Source organism: Halictus rubicundus, chromosome 11, assembly GCF_050948215.1.
Source record: "Halictus rubicundus isolate RS-2024b chromosome 11, iyHalRubi1_principal, whole genome shotgun sequence".
NCBI lineage: Eukaryota > Metazoa > Arthropoda > Insecta > Hymenoptera > Halictidae > Halictus > Halictus rubicundus.
Window position 1 is genome coordinate 6,969,761 of NC_135159.1, and position 20,641 is coordinate 6,990,401.

The window sequence follows — 20,641 nt, forward strand, 5'->3', positions numbered from 1 at the left end:
TTTCTCTATCGTCTTTTATTTTATCCGTAAAATATTAAAATAAATACTATATAACAAGGTGCAATTTAATATCTAATATTAGGTATACATATTGTAGTAACCTAATTTTTGCTTCATCGGATACAAGCATGTTTAAAATTGTTTTAAGACATTTGTTAATTGAACTGAAAATATTATTATTTATGTTTACAATATGAATTCAAAAAATATTAACACAAATCTCGCTTCTATCCAGTGTAATTATTTTGCACACTCTACCTGTACATGTCGTACGAGTAGTATGCAGAATCGCACAATCACGCGTTATAATGCTGAATACAGTGTAAGCGCATACAGCCTCGTTGAAACTAGCCAATCATGGTAATAAAAATTCGCGCGATTGTCTGCACAGCCATTGCTCTGTATCACGCTTATTCCTGTCGCTAACCGGCATCTGGCACTTTACTCTAGTTTTGCATATCCGTTGCAATTTTCCATGTAAAATGACGAGATCGCCAAAGTGATTTACATTTTCTGGCATCCGATCAACTCCTCTTTATACGATATTGTAGGCACTCACATGTCTCTTATATCAAGTTTCGCCCAAACGTCCACCAAACTATTAAACTTAAACGATTTTAACAGTTTTCACACATTTGTTCCTCGTCTGATCGTGCTTAGTTAATCTGTTTATCATTTCAGAAATCATTTCAGAACTGAAAAATGAGAAACGAAAAAATCATTTCAGAAGACCGTTTCATTCTTTGGTAATCTTAACAAATTGAAAATAATGTGATGACATTATTAAATTCTTTAAATTTTTTTGTCTTAAATGCATTATAACATTTTTTTGTCTTAAATGCATTAAATCCATTAATGAGCATTAAGCATTGAGCAGTGAGTACTCATATTAAGAATTGCTATCTCCATAATTGTTACACATAAACAAATAATTTAAACGGCAGAGTAGATTTTTTCGTTTAATTATTTTCCGATGATGGTAATAATGTGTGGGTAATAATCATTATTCTCCGGCCACTGAAAATGAAAATAACGCGTCTTTCAATAAACATTCGCATTACTACCTCAATATGGATTATGTTAATATTTACTTTGAAATTCTGCACCAAAATGTATTAGTTCAACGTATATCGAAATTGTTCCTTGCGGATACGCTTTAATAAACAATAAAATCGTTCAAGTGACAGTAAATTAGGCTCGGTAAAACCCGAGTCCAGGTAACATTGTATATCGAAGCAATTACTTCCAGGAAATAAAATGTACAAAATTCAGCCGGGCTTTCTCGAAATTTGTCTAATTAGAGAGAAATTTGCATAGACATCCGGCGTCTAACGAGAAACCACTCGAAACCCTGTCCCCGTATTCTACGCCGTCGTAAATGCAATTTAATTTCCTTGCAACGCACGGAATAGCAATTATTACTTTCCACGACAGCCGTGCAGCGTTCTAAAACAAGATTGCAACTAACGTTGGCCGGCCAACGTGCAAACTATAGCGGGGGATTTAGATAAAACTGAGAGTTTCTTCGTTGGCTGGCGACGAAGTCTAATCTCTGCGATCATTAAACTGCAGATCTTTATGAGCGTACACATTTGTAAGGTTCGATTAATGGGAAGGAGAAACTTGATTGGTTCATGATAGTTGAACAAACATGTTATTCGTTTAAATGAACAAACACAATATTTGTAACCCATATTTGTGTTTACACTGACTTTCGCTTGATGTTTGTGTTCTAGAAGCATTACAAATAGGTAAAACACGTTATAAAAATGAATATATAATAATTAAAAAATTTCTATACCAAGGCAACGGATTCTGTTTTTTCGTTGAATTGGTAAAATCGGAGTTCACAATAGAGATTTAGAATCCGAGCGATTATGGTTCCTCCGAGGCACAAGAATCACTTCCGGGCGCGTTACTCCGCTGTCAGAGAAGCGGCCGTGTGCAATTATGTAAACCAGATGATACGTGGAACGGTTACCGTCCACGATCGCAGTTACTTATGGTGAAATGACTGCGGCAAGATGGAGTAAGTGCGGATTGTAATTCCGTCTGAAGTAAACGCGCCCACGCCGTCGCGCCAAAGAAGGCCTGAACCGAACCGAACCGCGGATTTGTCGCATTCGTTCATAGAACGCCTCAAGACCGGCTCAATATACGAGCTGGCAACAGTTCGTGCTCCCCGCGAAAACTTGTTCGTTAATGCTCTGAAAACGGTGCGATATTTTCGCTTAATAACGACGCGGCGACGAGCCGCCATTTTCCAACGCCGCCAGCAACGCTTTCCTTCGACCTTTTCGCCTTTACATCGGCGCACCGTGCAAATCACACCCATAAAGCGGACAGACGAGAAAACGCGTGTCGTTTTACTTTTAAATAATATCCCGCTGCAACAAAATTGCCGGTCAACCACGCGTACCCTCCACCACACTTGGGATAACTTCAATTTCGACGGCCATTTTTTCCGCAATTTTATCGCAGGCTCGTTTTCCACAGTTTCGAGTCCGTGACCAAGATGGCGACCGAGTTTTCGGTACTCTCCGACGACGTCTTCCGTTTGCGTTGTTGTAGTGCGAGCGACTCCATTTTGCAGAGAGATTTTTTACACTTTTGCTGCTTTTCTTCGACTGTAATTATCCTACACCAATCATTTAGAATTAGTGAAATTACATCGCGTGACCAATTTTGTCTCGACTAAAAATTAGTAGTTTTGGAGTCAGCTACTGAAATTCATAGTTCTTACCTTTTATAAATTAGTGGAATCATTTATAAACAGTCAGAGAATGGCACGCGTTTTATACTCAGCTTCCGTTTTATAACTATAAGTTCATACATTAAATAATTACTAGAAACTATCATACATTATAGTGCTGATGTTCTACGCCAAATTGTATTTTTCAGAATTTTTTTTAGAACTGTGGGCCGTGTCGGGTTATGGGTTGTCCGGCAGGGAAAACGGTGGATCGCGAAAACGGCTGTACAGCTTTATTTGTTCAAGCGAGACTCGCCTCGGTTTCCACAGGGTTTGCCAACGGTGAGCGAGAGTTGCATAACGGCGGCCGGGAACGCGCGAAGTGCGATTATAAATCCATTTCATAACGTAAACTATTAATGCCAGATACAGACGTAGGCAAGTACGGGAGTATTCGCCGAAAGTGCAATACGTTCGCGTTAAAGCATCCGCCTGCCAAATACGGTATAATCGTATCTCAGAATCATAGGAGCGATACTGTTGCGCGCGCCTCAAGCTTTGTCGCTGACGTCTGAATCGTAATTGCATGCGAAATATTATAGTCCGCGGAGGGATTTCCTAATACGGCACACGGCCGCGTAAGGAAAGATAAACTACCCTACATTAGGATGTCCAACATCCTCTCTAACATCTCGTACAGGGAGGGCGGTGGGGGGTGGGGGGAGGGAATGAGCCAGTTGTGTAACGGTTTAATAGCAAGAACTATATTACCGGCGTAAAAGACCGAGGATACGGCTCGGTACGCGACTCTCTCGCGAAAATACAGCTCGCAGCTCGTGTTCGGGTACGTTTCGCGGCATTTTATATGTTAATTGACACCGCCCTTACCTCGCCGAGAATATCTTCGCCGCTCGAAACAGAACCAAAACGAGAAGAACCAAGCGTTTATCGACGACGGAACGTAATTTGCGAGAGTAGGATGCCTCGTGTATCTCGCGAGAATCTTTGGTGGCTCGGGTATCAACTTGTGTTGGTACTTGTCAGTGTTCGTAGTCGACACTGTGGCAGCCGGTGCAGCCAGATCATGGGAATTCACTCGAATCGAGGGGAATACAGTGATTTCTCTATATATGTCGCCAAGGTCTGGATGATAAACGTCACGGAATTATCCTCACTACCGTGGGAGGCCTCGGACGTCGAGGAGTGTAAACACGACTCGGGTATATCTCCTGGACGATACATGACGCTGGCAAGACCCGTGTTGTTGACATATATCGAGAATTCACTGTAATATTGAATAGGATAGATATTTTACAGCCATTACACAATGTTTAGTGATTGTTAAAAAATGTATAGAAATCCATAGTCCATTCATGATAATTCTTTTTTCTTGTTAAAGTGCTCTCGCAAGGATCAGCATTATGTAACGAAAAATCTTGTGTTTTTCATTGAACCTGTCAATTATTTATACTGATTGCAAGCTAGAGACTTGTCTTGGCGCAATTTACGAAAGGTACAGTCGATTCGCCTAGTTTAACATAGAAACAAAAACAGTACTGGATTTTACTGTGTTTTACATTTTATTTGAATTCCCACGTTCGCACTTGATATGAACGGTCCAATTAAATCGGTGATGAAAAATTCCCGCAGAATTTCATGCATCCAGCGCTAGTTGCAGCAAAAGCGGTGGACGCATAATCACACTGACTCCACCGAGTGGCTATCTTCTTGAGATCTAATGGGGGGACAGCCGATGTAAGGATTTCTTCCGAGCCATAAAGTACTCGAATTAATTAAAATTCCGAACAATAATCTCGGGATCGTTATCGATTCGTCCCCTCGGGACACACCTGCAACTCAACGCAATTGTATTTGCGTGTACACATATACAAAGTGACGCAACACAAAAAAAATGCGATTCCTGATTTATCACTGTGAGAATATTTCAGGAATACTTCTCGACTAATTAGCAAAATCTTGTTTATTCATCTTCATATTGTGCTCGGCGAACAGTTATGTTGCTACTTCTGATTCGTATGACACTGTTCAATAACCAATTAGATTAAATAATTTGTCTAAGTTCATTGTTCGCATTGTTTGTTACGTGTATCACTTTAAAACTTATCCGTTGCTTAATTTATTTACCTTAAAATTACTTTTTTAATGCTCGGTGGGCTATAAGATTTATCAGAATAATTATTTGCAAAATTTGCTTAATAAATGGGTAGGTGCGAGGGGAAGGTGTCGCTCGTCGAAATCATTTTCTCTGGGCCTTTAATCGAGAAGGAGGAACCCGTAACGACATAGTGCGTAATGAGTAATGACATCTGGTCAGTGCAGGGCGGGGCTAACAGGTCCCACGCGGTCTCCAGGGTTATTGCGTGCACGAGTTTGCACGCATTTGCCTTTAGCGATGGGATTAAGTAAATCGCAATAGCTCCATTTAAAGAAAGTTAATCGGAATTTACGGGACGCTCGCCACACAATCAATGTAATATGTAAATAATCGTATTTTTTTACCAAGAGAAAATGAGAAGTATGGTGACATTTTGAAGATTTACTTTTCACCTTTGGTGACCTCAATGTAATATTTCAATTCTTCATCGCTTTATTACTCCAGATTTTAAATGCTCCATTAAATGATCCATCAATACTTCAATGCATTCTTTTTTTTAGCGTTTCTATTTTCCAAGTGCATCGACTTTTCAAAACTTCGATTTTTCAGTGTTTCGATGCTTCATTATTTCAATTTTTCGATACGTAAATTTTTTAATTATTCACTTGGTTCGATGCTACGATGCTCAACTTTTCTTAATATTAAACTTTTTAAATAAACTTTCAGGAATAATAGTTTGATAGTTCAGTAATTTTCTTCGGGATTACTGAATGTTTTTCAAAGGATCTAGATTAGGTAATTATGACAATGCAGAGAAAGTAATATTCAGAGCTGAGCTTGTGCCATTAGTACCAAATACGCTTCGAAGTTCGATATGCGCCGTTCGCTTACAGACATATTGCGAGATATCTGCATAGATATCGAAATAGCTTGAATTATACGACTGCATTAATCAACTCCCGAGTGTCAACTTTCACCGCGCGTCCGAGTTGTTCCGATGATAAAGATAGCTTATCTGGTAGAACAAGAATTTTGATATTTGAACTTTGTCAACTATCTAACATCTAACAAGCGAGACACGAATTACTACATCGTTACGGACAGCCAGTGATAATACGTCACTCCATTCCTGTATGTCCATGAAAGTAACAGAATTAATCACTTGAAAATGTACAGGTGCTTAAACAAATTGTTAAATCATTCGACCCAACCAAAGAGTTGTTTCAACCTAACATTGGATCATAAATTCTTCCCCTTTTGTCGTTTCAAAAGACCGATACAAATATTTTACTTTTTTTTATAGAAATAAGTTCAATTTATTTTCGACAATGTAAACAAACACTGTCTGCAGATAATAAACGATTAAGAAGAACTTACAATCGTTTTAAAATTAAACCAATTGGTGTAAAACTTGTACTTATGTACGTACAATAGTAGCACTAGCCAAATTTATTGATACTGATTAAATAATATTATATATTTTTTTCTATAAGCGACAAAATAAAGGAAATGGTTGCTGCATTACTGATACTGGCAAATTATCATAACTTACTGAAATATTTCATCTGGCCGCTTGTAAACTCGTTTTGAAAACGATTTGGAATGAAAATGCCCCGGAGAGCTCCAGCAAGTTTCTCATAAGGATGATCAAGGACAAAGTTTTAGGTCAAGTGGAAACCAGTTTCGTCGGATACAATAAAAGTGTATCGCAAAAGTATCGCTTAGTATTTAGGCATTTAGGCTGTGGAACGTGGGCGAAGAATATTTTACTGGAACATTCGGATGCCTTGTGCGGCGAAACGGGGAAAGTTCTGAACACAAGCATTCTATTAGGCAAGAGCAAAAGTTTAGATGGGGTCTACGAACATAATATATATAATACTTCTCATTAAGCTAAAGGATAAAAACTCAGTTCCATGTAAGACATCAAAAATTAAATGTCTACTTTACATATTTACTAGGGGAACATATATTTAGATTTATAATATCCGCTTGCGTTGAATGTTTATGCGTTAATATCAGTATAGTGACATTAGGTTAGTATTAACAAATTTTTATGTTCTATAAAAATGTCTTAGATATTGTATTTAACATGAATTTTAAGTTACTTCACATTATTTTAGAAACTTTGTCCAATAAAGATTTTACTCCATTCAATTGTACTGAATAATCCTACTTAACTCTACTCGATTTTATTCCTTTCCATTCAATTTTATTCAATTCATATGCAACTCTGATTCAATTTCTGTTCAATTCCTACTCAATTCACATTCAATCCCTGTTCAATTCCTACTCAATTCCCATTGAAGTTTATTAAATTCAAATGCAATTTCTATTCAATGTCTATTCAATTCCTACTCAATTCCTATTCAATTTCTATTCAATTTATATTCATCTTTACATTCAATCTTCTATTCAATCATACTCAATGCCTATCTAATATGTATTCAATCCCTGTTCAATTCCTACTCAATTCCCATTCAATTACCATTCAATTCCTACTCAATTCCCATTCAATTTACATTTACTTTCTATTCAATCTATTTATTTTACATATATTATATTCTTTAATATAATTTAATGAAATTATACTTCCGATAATTTTGCGTCGAAAAGTATGTGATTGCAGCTATTAATTAAAACAATTCCCCACTGTAGATTTAATGATGCCGCATAATTTCTTCTATTCATCCCCCTGATGAATTTAAATCTTTGCATTATTCCGTGTAAACACAGAAAATTGTTTGAAAAGCGAATAAACTAAAAATACAGTTTTGAGATTTACCGGATTCCATGGATAAGCAGTTAGTGTTCCGAGCTTGCAATTCGCAAGGAATGACGTGTCCTACGTACGTTTTCGCATACATAGCTCGCGCGTACGCGTTTTGTGGCGAACGGCAATACAGTTTGTTGCATTATAGCGAGAGCCACGACCTGGGAGGCCTTTCAGATAATACGGAAAGAGGAGCAAAATAACGATCGAGGCTAAAGGAAGTCTGTCGACTATATCTTGTACAGATATGCGTTATGCGTTGTTCGCATTAAGCTTCTTGCCACGGTGCATAAACGAATGCTCGGCCGTTGCCGGCGCAGCCTAGCAGTATCATATATATTAATGTAATTTCGCTCTTTCGTTTCGTGCAATTGCAACTGACTATGATTCATCGTCGACTGACAGCCATGAAAAACGTCCTGGAACCAATGTCAAAATTCGAAACTTTAATAACAAACATCCTGTCGACGTGTTCACAGTCCCATAAATGGATCCTGCGAAAAAAATTAAATATTAACCACTTGCCTCATGATTTCTTTCACAACTGCCATAATTGAAACCGCTAATAAAACTGTAATTTTACGATTAAATATATATTTGTACAATGTTAACTTGTATTTCAATATTATATTTCTATTAATGATTAGGTATACTCTAAAATATAACTTCGTCAATAATGGTTCTAATTTGGTTTTACAATCGTTAATAATAAAGATCACTATCTAAAATAATATTAGTGCTCAAGTAATAAAAAATCTGTTGTTCTCTGTTAGTTGTAAACAATCAAAGGACAACTACTCATTAATAATGAGGATAGATAGAAACAGTTATTTGCAAAACCAGATCTGCATAAATCATTATACGTATGCAGAGTACCTGTGAGACATTGCGACGGAACATTGAAATATTATTCTTATGAATCGAGCGCAAACATTCTCGCCAGATAATGACGCAATATCGGTGGATAAAATCCTAACACTGGCAAATGGACTTTTTGTTACTGTTTTTACAGCGTGACACTGCTAAATGTACATTGGCTAGAAGATCCTTCGATTTCTTTAGGCTACTTCTTAATGACAATCAAGAAACTTGAAATTCATTGGCAAAATACGTTCACTACAATGGTGTTTACTTTTCGCAATGGATCTGTTTAGGTGAAAGTTTCGTTTGTTTAACGTGACTGTTCGAGATCGGAAATTTCATATGCAACAACCTATTATACAATTATGGTCATCTTTGTTCAGATTTTGAAAATGGTACGAGACAAATTAAACATATTTATCTCTTAGCGACGCTTTGTTATTAATATATCTTATCCCCTTGCACTCAGGAAATTTGTAAACACCTGTTAAATGTCGCCTCAACGGCGACAAAGGAGTGCAAAGGGTTAACGAGGTTAACCTTCACCTTGACAACCCAGAAAATTTGAACTTTTCACTATTTAATCCTGTACATCCTGGCGAGAAAATTTCAAAAATCGAAGTTTCAAGGCGAGGAATTCACTGGTTCAAAAATTATACGATATTTCGCCACATTACAAAACATATTTTAACTTTTCATTAGGGGCTCGAATAACGATTTTCGATCTTAAATTTTTTCAAAATCTTTTCTGCGCGTCATTTAGTAAATCAATGCTTCTGATTGCTAAGAAAAAGTCAAGTCATTTGGCAGAATTTTTGGAAAGTTATTCCGATTTAAAGGGCGACGGGATACTTTCGTGGGCCACTGTAAATCCACCAAGTTGTTCCAATAAAGTACTAATGTATTGTTTTCACGAACGTAACGAGACATAGATGGTGTCTTATTTGCATGGCAAATAAACACCGCATAAATAGTTCATTAGCGGGGTCAATGGCCTGGAATAGATAGGACATTCACAGACACATGTTTTCAGGAAAACGTGATCGCGCCCAAACATTCCAATCCCACGCAAATCGCTGTCCCTAAGTCCCTCTACGAAATGCCAAGTACTCAAACGCGAGACGGCCGAACGTCAGAACAATTTAGCGATCGACATTTGCCGCTCGCGATCGCCTAAATAGGTAGAAAGTTGTTTACAGCACCGGAACACGATCTATAACCGCAGCAGTTTGCGTAAAATTTACGATTTAAATAGTACCGTAAAATACACGATGATTTACAAGCTGCCGCGACTATTATGGAAGAGAGGCGAGTTCAGTTTCACGTTTTGTCGAGCCTTGCGAGATCAATTCTCGTAAAAAGCTGTTATTCCCAAAGTGTCTTCCGATTTAGGCGAAACTTTGAAAATGGGCAGAAACAATGTCTAGGAGGATTGATGGCGATTTGGAAGTGGAAGCACTTTTTTAACATTTTTTTATTTGACCAGCACGCATTGTGAGTCACTGTACAGGATGTCCCAAAAATATTGTACTTCCTTGAAAGAGCTGATTCATAATAAGACTCTGTATAAAGTCATAACAATCTGCATTACGAAAAAGAATTTGTCCTCCTCTATACTGTTATTGTTTACTCCGAAAGACGCTATTTATCGTTAAAGTGTAATATACAATGACTCCTATTAATATTCGGACACTCTTAAAAACAACTTTTCTAACATTGGATCATACAACTTTTTTTTTAAGAAGCTAGAACAATTGATTTGCTACGTGACGTGAACAAATTATTTTGGAAAAATTGCAACTGGTAGAATTTGCTGAGAAAATGCTAAAAGCTGTGTTTTACAACTTTTTATGTTGGCATATATATGGGAAATTTAAAAAATACGTTTTGCAAGTGAAACGTATAAAAATATGTTTTAAAGTATTGTTGTGGAATGTTCTACAATGTGTGAAGTGGTACAATTTTAAAAATTATCACTTATAGTCCAATATTATTTATTCACACTTTTTATTTAAAGAAACTTATTAGAAAAGCCATCGAAGGGGGGAACGAAAACTTTCGAGAATTTCGTTGTTAAAAATGTTGTTTTTCCGGTGATTTGACCGGATCGAGGAAACACCTGCGCTTATGCTTCAGAGATTATCTTATGTTCTTCATATATGCTTTTATTAGTAAATATCTTCTAGCGTAGTACGTACCACAGGTGAAATCACCGTTCGTGTAGCCTGTGGTTTTTAGAATGATGAGAGTTAAACATAGACATGCACGCGCGTTACATAAGCTATGAAATATTGTTGCTCAAACCGGAAATTATCTTGTGTATGCATTGGAGATCGGACACCGTGCAAAAAGACAATGGGAAAAATATACATTCTCCTTTACTAATCGCATAATTTATAAATCTCGCCGACATATGATATATTACTATATGTTACGGAAGAGAAAACTGCAAAAATACGCATTTCGATTTGTGTTATTCGACATTTTCGTGCTGTACTGATTTACCGAGTGAAAGCGCTCGTAAACTCACTTGAGCAAATTTAATTTGAAATGAAAATAAAAGATAGCTATTTGAAATAATTTATTTGTTATTTTCGGTATCGTTACTTGCAAATCAAAATAGTATTGATTCATTTGAAATAATAGCAATTTCAAACAATGTATTATTTCGGTATTTCCTTATTTCAAATTTGACGAAAGAAATAATTTTGAGAAGAATATACGCAATGTTATTTTATTTTATTTTAGTTATGTTTCAATAAATTTTTGGGGTTAATAATCAATATTTTTTATGACACTTTTAGGATACGATAATCTGTATATGTAAGAATCTATTGGATTTCTCGTCAACAAAATATGAATTCACTACAAATTCATTAAATTATAATTCAAAGATAAAATTAAGAAAAAATTAATTGCCAATTTTTGAGATAACTTGAAATCGCTACGAACTTCCATTCGAACCCAATAGTTAATTTACAACACAACACCGTCGATAATTACATTATAATTTGAAACAATCGCCAAAATTAAGTAATTTAAAATAGCAAAGTATAATCTATTTAAATCGCGACAAGAACATATGCTACAGCAGCTGTAGCATAATGAAATACTTGTCTAAACGGTATATAACATTAGAAAATTTCTCTGCCAGTAGAAATTTGCGACGAAGTATCATTTTATGTGCCACTGACGTGAATTAGTATAATTACTACGTTACGTAATTTTTGGTAACGAACATGATTTCCAATTAAATCCGGAAATTGCAGAGTTTCCTAGCATTAACGTGCACAAGTATAAATTATTCCCTAATCGCCGGTACGGAGAATGGCTTGCAATAGTTTATACGCAAAGAGAAAAGTTGCATAGCGTAGTTGTTCGGCCGGCGAACTATAAACGAACAAAATCACAGGTTTTTTGCATGCAAATCTCCGGGTAATAGTGACTCGAGCGGAATTACTTTATCGTAAGTGGAACGCCATTACTCTCTTCCAGGAAATTTCAATTCTTTAAGTGTGTAGAAGCGTTTCAGTTGCAATGGAAACGCCGTGCATGCTGGCGCGATGGATGCAGGCCCCGGGTTCTTTCACCTGTTATCAAGGAGACTTCATTCACCGAGATATGGTGGCGCAATCTGAATGGCAGCGCCATTGCTCGCTTGCTCGGAGTGATTTCACTTCCTTCAAATTCGATCTGCATTCCTATCGAAATTATGTGTGCGATTCTCTTGGATGGAACTGCATGATTTTCGATTAAACGTTACCGTGAATCATAGCAACATTCGGACACCTTTAACAGAACCGTAACTTTCAAATATAAATTCAAATAATTTTTCATTTTTATCATTCATTCGATCAAATAATTCGTATTCTCAAAAACTCATAAAAGTGTATGCAGCTTAATCATTGAACTACAAAAATTTAACAATTAATTTAGTTACTTTGGTAACCTCCTCTTGAGGTGAAATTATTTATTATTTCATTTGATCAATGCAATTAAGACATTGAAAATTATTTGAAAATAATTCATTTGATTCAGACGTCAATTGAAAATAATTTTTCTGTGTTATTTGTAAAATACAAATAATGAAGCATTTAAAATAACTCGTTATTCCTATAACTGATTATTTGTTATTTTATTTCAAATGAAATGTCCCCAATCCTGACACATACAACAAGGGATGCTACTGCAATCAATAATTCGCATTTCTATGGAATAAATATTGGTTTCTCAAATATTCTTGTACGTGAATTTGGGCGATAAAATTTGAAATATTCTGCTGTTCAAGTAGAAGTATTTCAATGACTATGTCGAATACTTTTTTATTGGAAATGTAGCCAGCTCCGCACTGCAGCGAAGCCGACCAGTTACTAGGCAGACACACTCCGATCCGATGCAAATTTCCTCGACACCCGAGAGCACAGATCTGTTAGGCGTGTAGGCGAGAGATGTCCATCCTCTTATAGGACCAGTCCTCCACTCGCGCCGAACGAGACGGTGTTGGTAGTGACGCCATTGGCGTCACCTGAAGACTTATTCGGTTGAGGGAGGAATGCGAGAACTGTAGACTCGATTAGAGGGAAATTATAAATGTGCTGGGAGTATGAAGAGAGTTGCATCCTTGCTTCTAATAATACATTCATGTATCGTGATAATTGCAAAAGTTCGTAACGGATTTAAAAATAAAACACTTGCGGTTGCATTTTAAAATAACTGTTCCATCAATCATTTATATCGCCACCACCGTTTTCTAAAATTGTCTCCTAACGCTTTGCAAACTGGTGGCTTCTTTTTTCATAAAAGCTACGTCATTTTTTTTTTATTAAGAAAGCTTGAGGTTTCTGAAAATTGGAATTTTGCAATCATCCAATGTACTGAGAATATATTGGTTTGATGACCAAACGTAATTTCAGCAGCGAAATCAATCTAATGGAACGAGAAACTATAACTTTGATTGCAATAATGTTATATCGATGCATTCAGTGCCAGATTAAGCTTCTAGCGGGCCTTAGACAAAATTTAAACTGGGGCCCCATTTATCTAAGTTGCTTCTTCTTAAAATATATCGGGTTAGTTGAAAATTAATTTTGCTTTTGGGGATGTAAGAAAACAGTGTAAAATTCAGTAAAAAGACAAGTACCATCCTGTCTTTCAACCCCTGATGAAGTTGCAATTCGTGCGAAATGTTCTGCCGATTGCAAAATTGTTGGAAATATAATCTAGGTTTGAGTATATGCGAAGAGGTTTCATCTGGAACGAAAAACAAACTGGTTATTTTATTGCAAAAATATATTCGTGTATTGTATTGGAAATATATGAGATACGTGAAAATCTGCAATTTTGTCATTATTTAATATAGGGTAAAAACTAAAGTGCACGTTTCGTTGCAATATTTTATCATTGTACTGCAATCATTGATATACTGCAATAATATATTGGCAATTTTATTGGATTTCCGGAAATGTAATTTCCATTTTTCAAAGCCGAAAATGTACGGGTCAATTTAATGTAGAGTGAAAAACATATTGCAGTTTCAGTTGCAATGATACATGTGTTAATATAGTTGACACAATGTATTAAAAGCATATTGAAACGTAATTTAAGTTTGGAAAATGTTCAAATAAATTTGGCTGCAATACTGCATACAGTATTGCATTTATACAGTAATATATTAAATCTATTGAAAATTGATTGGATTGGTGAAAAAGTAATTTCGGTTCTGATCATATACAAATCAACTGTAGCGTGAAAAACAAATTGCACCTTTTAGTTGCAATAATATAATTAACTACAATCAAGTTCACCCTGCTGCAAATCAAATTTCCCCTTTTGCAAATCAAATTCATTTTCCCGATTGTTTTACAACTTCGCACCTCGGAAATATCTGCAAGATACAATACGATGTTTAAATAAAAACCAAGGGTAATCGTCACGATTATTGAAATTAAAAAATGTCTATAATTTTAAAACAAGGTCAAATAGGACACATGTTTATATGAATTTTTTCATTGGTTTGGCATCGTCTATGCACTCCTGATGGGGATCCCATATATGACGAAACATCCCGTATATTGCAATAATAAATCATAAATATATTGATGTAATGGAAAAGTAATTGTGATTTAGAGCGTGCGCAAATCAATTTAGTATAGACTGTAATTATTGAATTGCGATAATATACTGATATATTGTAATAATATGCTGTAAACGTATTGCGTTGGTGAAAGTGTAATTTCGGTTTCCGGTATGCACAAATTAATTTGATATAGAATATAGAGTAGAAAATAAATATCGCCTTTAGTTACAAAAATATATTCAGTATAATCATATATTCATATATGGTATATTGATATATAGAAAAGACATTTACATCGATTGATTGTCCTTGAGTTACTATTATGATATTGCTATTGCTGGATTTTGTATTAGAAAAATATTCAAATGACAATGAATAATCTTTGATGTAAGTTATCGCATCGACTGACAAGTGGACAATAATTTTCGTTGCGATTTTGTCCATTATGATGTTGCTATAAATTGTTACCATTATGTATAATACGAAAAGACATTCGCTTCGACCATGGTGGCGCCCATGGCCGTCGCACAGCTCCAGCACACACCGTGATGGTTGATACACGGTGCCTATTGGACGACTCTGTAGGTACATACGTACAACTCCACGGGATTACGTGCAACTTTCCATATCGAGGAGTTTTATAGCTATGGCTCTTGGTAGTGGGATAACCAGGGGCGCCTACACGCGTTCGACTTCGACCACTTCAGCTCGAAGTGGTCAATAAGACAAACATCCGCGAGTACGGGGCTGCATTCGTGAAACGTGAATGCCGGGAGTACCATCCAAGAAAAGAGATGTTCCTCTCTCGGATGGAATAAATAGCAACGCTTCAGATCGACCGTCTCGATACATGTTACTAGCATAATACTCGGAACACTATATAAAGAACCTACAACAAACGAGTATTTAATTCAACTGGCCCAGTAAAATTACTATAAGCACTCTAAATTATTATTTACACCTACCGCGTTGCACGATGTTTATACATGCCACAGAGGTAAACGCACATAGTATTATGCTGGTATAATAATTTATTATACAGCATAGTTCGTATAAAACATGATAATCACTTTACAAACTGTTCGCATTATATATAATGCAACTTTCAAAGTTTCTTACAGGATACTTTACAGTGTATGTACAATAAATAATTACATGTTCAATGCTAATTACTAGATTGCGGATTTTTATGCAAAATAAAACTATTTTGCACCGGTTGTAAAACACATAATCCAAATATGAAAGTCTTTCTTCCTTCAGTAATTTAAATAGATCGAAAGTAATATATTCAAATTCGCAAATTCTTTTAATTCTCTCACTATTTTAAATTTCATCTGTTCACTTTACATAAATGTATAAACTTCACAGTGTATTAATTACGTTCTAAACTTAGAATTTAATTGTTCCTAGAGTTCAGACATGTCTAACAATGCATTTAAATGCGTCGGCAGCCAATTCATACCGTTGTGACACACGAATAGGACGTTGCCGTCTATGTAGGCTTGCACATTGCCCACTTTGTAAACTTGTTTTGCTTCCCTGTAGCGATTTGGTATTGGCATGAACAGGATGCCTCTTTCCTCGCACTTCTTCTGCACGAGGTCCTTGAAGCCTTGGGGAATTTGCGATGCTGTTCTCACTGCCTCTGCGAGCCTCTGCGAAAATATATATTATCATAAAATTTGCAACAAAACATACGACTAGATTCTAATAAACGTATAACAAATCAAATCGCACCTCCATTCTTGGCTGAGCATTTGCTGGCATCTGTGACATAGTAGGCTGAGTCCTTTCCAAACTCGTCAGATACGAAACTTGTTCCATTGCTCCTGGTTGATGGCTTTGTGGCCCACTGACTGCTCTATTCATCATATCCAACGCTTTCTTGAAATGCTCTATAAAATAAATTTATAATATTATGAGTTACATACGCTTAGTATATACATATATCAAATTTGATTGCATACTAAACTTACCTTTCACTAGAGGCTCGGAGAGTATTTTCTCACTCAGCATGCCTTTCCATCCCATGTACCAGTTCGTAACTTGATCGTAGTTGGGGGAATGATTCAACCACAATGCTAAAACTTGCAACCATTTGGGGAAGAAGAATTTGTCGAGCAAACTTGCCATTATGTGAGTTGGAATCAATTCTTTCCATTCGTAAACCCAGTTCCACTGATCTAAATGCTGCTGGTGTGGATTTATGACAAATTCTGAGAGCGCTACTTGCAGTTTTGGGATTATGTTTTTTACTAGGAACGCTTCCATATCTCCCTTTGCGAAGACGTTGCACCATGGCTGTAGCATTAGCCTGGCAGATCTGTCAGATGGATGCCAGCCACCTAATGCAGAACCTAGTTTGCGTCGTATTATTGGATATATTAAAGTGTCCAAACGATTTCCTGCAACAATCAAATATTTAATAAGTCCTAGAACGACAGAACAACATTTTTCAACATGAATTATGTATTTTTATAATCAATGGACACAATCTTTGAAATACTCAATACGAATTCTAATGTTTGGAAATTTTGTTTATTTTAACCGTGACAACTATACAAATGCTTCTTGGATAGAATGATACTCAAATATGACTTTATATTTTTTAATAACATTATACAAAAAGCTGTAGGAATATTTCGTGCATAGAACGATTCTATAGATTCTCAACTAAAAATATCAATGAATTAAAAACTATAAGAATCGCCTGTTAGTTAATAGGAAGGAAACGGTTAAAATTTGTTAGACAATGCAATTAATCTGAAATCCATACTTACGTAATAGTGGTAGCCAAGGATGAATCCATGTGTGAATAGGCACAGTGTCTGTAAGAGGATTCCATTCCTCCACTTCCAAAGTAAGTTTGGGAAGTATCAATAAATCTAAAATATTTTCCAATATCCAACCTGGAAGTAATGGCATCCAGATTTCTATTAATTCGATAAGAGGATCCGGCTGTCTACAAGCCCATTGTCTGAAATAAAAATTAGTAGACAATTCAACTTCGATTCTACCTTTATTTATGTACAGGAAAATAAAACTTACTGAATGGCTCCCCTAATTGACGGCATCCACGCGTTCCAAACAAGCTGATCATACGGATGCATAGTTCTCGTTTGTAGCGTTGTGGTACCGCTTTCCAGAATACTCTTCCATTGATCAAATAACTTAATAGGTTGCTTCGGTTGCATTGTCGGGTTCCAACTGGCTAAACAATCCTTTATCTTTGGACCAACGAAACTACTGGCCAATTCACCAAGCTCGTACATTTTATATTCCTCATAGTATTTATCTTGCAAATCTTTGAAGGCTTCAGCAGTTTCTAGTAAAGACAATTGGTTCGTTTCATCCATTAACTTGTCTACGATTTCTAACACATTTTCTAAAGTATCGATAAGTTGACCGTGATGATCTATAACTTTAGATATATTCTTCTTCTCTGCTTCTAACGCGATCACTCTATCACTCAAATGCCTTGTTCGTCTATCATTTTGTATAATATCCTGTTCGCACATATCTAGAAGTATATTTAAATTATGTTGGAGCTCTGGGAGTGCAAAATTAACTTTCGACTTCTTGTCAGTAATCACAACATTTTCATCAGGTCTCTGTTGACCCCCGGCTATTGCATGATAACCACTGAGTATTCTCTGTTCTGGACCAGTCATATCTATAACCTTAACTCTACTCATTTCATTTGATGCTCTCGCTTTCTTATTAGGTTTCAATTTTCCATCTTCTAATACTTGATCTACACTTCGGTACACATATTTCACTTTCTTCTTTGTTGCATTACTGTCTCCTTTTCGCCACTGCGATAATTTGCCTTTAGAATCTTTCCCCTCCTCTGCATCTTCTTCCTTCTTCTTTTCAGGCACTTTTGGGCATTTTTCTGGACCATAAGCACCTATGGCACCTCTGCCCTTTCTCAAATGTGCTTCTACTGGTGCACTTATGCCTTGTAACTGTTTACCCAATCCTTTGCCAGGTTCAAAACCCATCTAAATTATTAGCAAAATATTTTTAACGTATCTTTATAATAAAAACCATAAATGGTATAGAATTTTATATACGTACCTGTAATAGTAATTTTGCTCCAATACCTTTTGTATGGACTTCCCAACTACCCATTCCAGTTTGCATAAGCAAGGGATTAACTTTATTTTTCTTTCTACGTAAGCCAGCAATATCTCCATCCGTATTCATAGAAAAGGATGCACGTAATGGTGCCATGCTTGGTCGTTCGTCTTCAGAACTAAAATAATGAAATCGGAAGATAAGAAAATCAGTGCAGTTAATGTTTGATTAAATAGAATAATCTTGTTAATAATAGGGTAATCTGTTTCTTGAGGTAAAACTATATAACGTGTATCAACTGGAACGAAACTATGAATTGTTTCACAGATCACAAAGGGTTTTCTTATAAAGAAGTAAGATAAGAAAATCTAATACCTGGAACTATTTGGGTATTCCCTCTGCGATTTACTTGCATTCTCATTGTCGCTATCATCTTCATCATTCTCCTCCTTTTCCTCTTTCGGTTTCCCTGCTTGTTGAATACCACCTGCCACAAAACTGACAGGAGCGGTATAATTCTTTGGTCCTTTGTCAAAAGTTCTGAACGATGGCCTGGCAGATAATTCATCTTCGTCACTATCATCTGCCCAAATACCTGAAGCAAAATAGTTTTGGTTAGTATATGAAGTCACTCGAATTTTCCAAGCAATTATAGAGATATATCTTCATAGCAGGAAAATTATTAAAGTAGAAATCTTACCAAGCATTTGCTGCTTTTTGGTTAATTTTCGTCTGGGACGATTAATATTAAATTCATTTTCAAGATCGTAGTCTGTGATTTCAAAACTTTCTACCTCGTCTTCAGACATTTTGTCAATGTTTTCTTAAATACGTTAAATAAAACAAGTTTTAAAGAATTTTCACTGTCTTACATTTAATATGTCACGTACACAACGTAGAAACAACAATAATATTAGACCATTTAATAAATGTTAGAGGTTATGTTCTATTACATTCACAAGAATATACTCGATGCATTTCTGGGGCTCTAGAGACCCGCGGACGTGAGACAAAAAAATACGTTGGATGATTGGTCTACTCCTATACCTCGTCTGTGGTAATAGGGCATTTTCCATAGACTTGGTAATTCAGAACCGTAGACAGAAAAATTGCATTGCATGTACATCTATATTGATCCGTATTGTCTATGGTTGCAGTGAGAAGTGAGTATAGTAATGTTTCGTTCCTATGATGTCGCTGTAAGCACTGTAAGCGAAAGCTCATTCGTAAGTTGGCAGTGCTCGTAAACTAGGGTTTTGCAAAAGCTACAAATAATTTTGGGTAGTGGCTTGGAGCAGCTTCGTAACCTTACGACGCGTGGTTGACACGGTTTGTGTTATTAATAATTTACCGGGGTTTTTGAAATATTCCACGTCCTTCTACTACCGGTTTGTCATAACAATCAGTGTCAGTGCTGACAGTGTTAGTGTTGGTTGTTTGCTAGTGCCGGTTTGTTGTTGCATCTTCGTTAAGAAAAAGTTGATCCGACAATGGGAAACGTTCACACCTGTGGTCCAAACGAAGCTCTCGTTGTATCAGGTACGCAAATCAATGGGAAACGACAAATTCATCAAGCGGTGCGATATAATAACCTAGAGCTGCTTCGCTTGATTCACTTTCCGTAGCTTTTTACTTGCTTCACCGGCTTCTTAAGATCAACAAAGTTGTGGTCTGCTTTTCGAGAGAGGATTCTTGAGATACATCAACAGTCGTAATAGATGTCCATCGTTTTCCTACAACGCACGTATCATAGGATGAAGCTGACCGGACAGCTATTATGACCTCAGATTTCTTCTTTCGCAAAATCGGCTATAGACGCTATTTTATTTTGTCAGAAATTTTTACCATTTCATTTAATTGATAATAATTCGTGTGCGTATTTAATAAATTCGTACGATGCTTAGGTCATCGGTGTTACCGTTGTATATTTGATATGATGTACACAATTGCATTTTTTAATTTTTGTAAACAGGTTATTTATTTTGGAGTAATACACCACAAAAGTGGACAAAATATTTGTCATTCCTTTTTCAAGTTGTATGT

The 20,641-nt window shown here is 36.2% G+C and overlaps 2 protein-coding genes across 4 annotated transcripts in view; one reads left to right on the top strand and one right to left on the bottom strand.

The window, feature by feature from the left end:
* Positions 1 to 13,963: 13,963 nt before the first annotated feature.
* On the bottom strand, positions 13,964 to 19,596 carry Sip1 (septin interacting protein 1). Its single transcript, XM_076797314.1, has 8 exons — positions 19,299 to 19,596; positions 18,974 to 19,193; positions 18,599 to 18,776; positions 17,567 to 18,522; positions 17,299 to 17,495; positions 16,495 to 16,923; positions 16,256 to 16,413; positions 13,964 to 16,173 (listed from the first exon to the last, which is right to left on the bottom strand). The coding sequence occupies exons 1-8, from the start codon at positions 19,405 to 19,407 to the stop codon at positions 15,925 to 15,927; spliced, it is 2,496 nt and encodes an 831-aa protein (XP_076653429.1). The 5' UTR covers positions 19,408 to 19,596; the 3' UTR covers positions 13,964 to 15,924.
* Positions 19,597 to 19,846: 250 nt separating this feature from the next.
* Positions 19,847 to 20,641, top strand: part of Flo2 (flotillin-2) — a 176,078-nt gene continuing 175,283 nt past the window's right edge. For all 3 annotated transcript variants that reach the window (XR_013083107.1, XR_013083108.1, XM_076797331.1), the window contains exon 1: positions 19,847 to 20,137. Coding sequence is in view for 1 of the 3 variants with exons in the window: in XM_076797331.1 (XP_076653446.1) it covers positions 20,089 to 20,137 (49 nt within the window). In the remaining 2 variants the exon portion in view is untranslated. The remainder of the gene's footprint in view (positions 20,138 to 20,641) is intronic.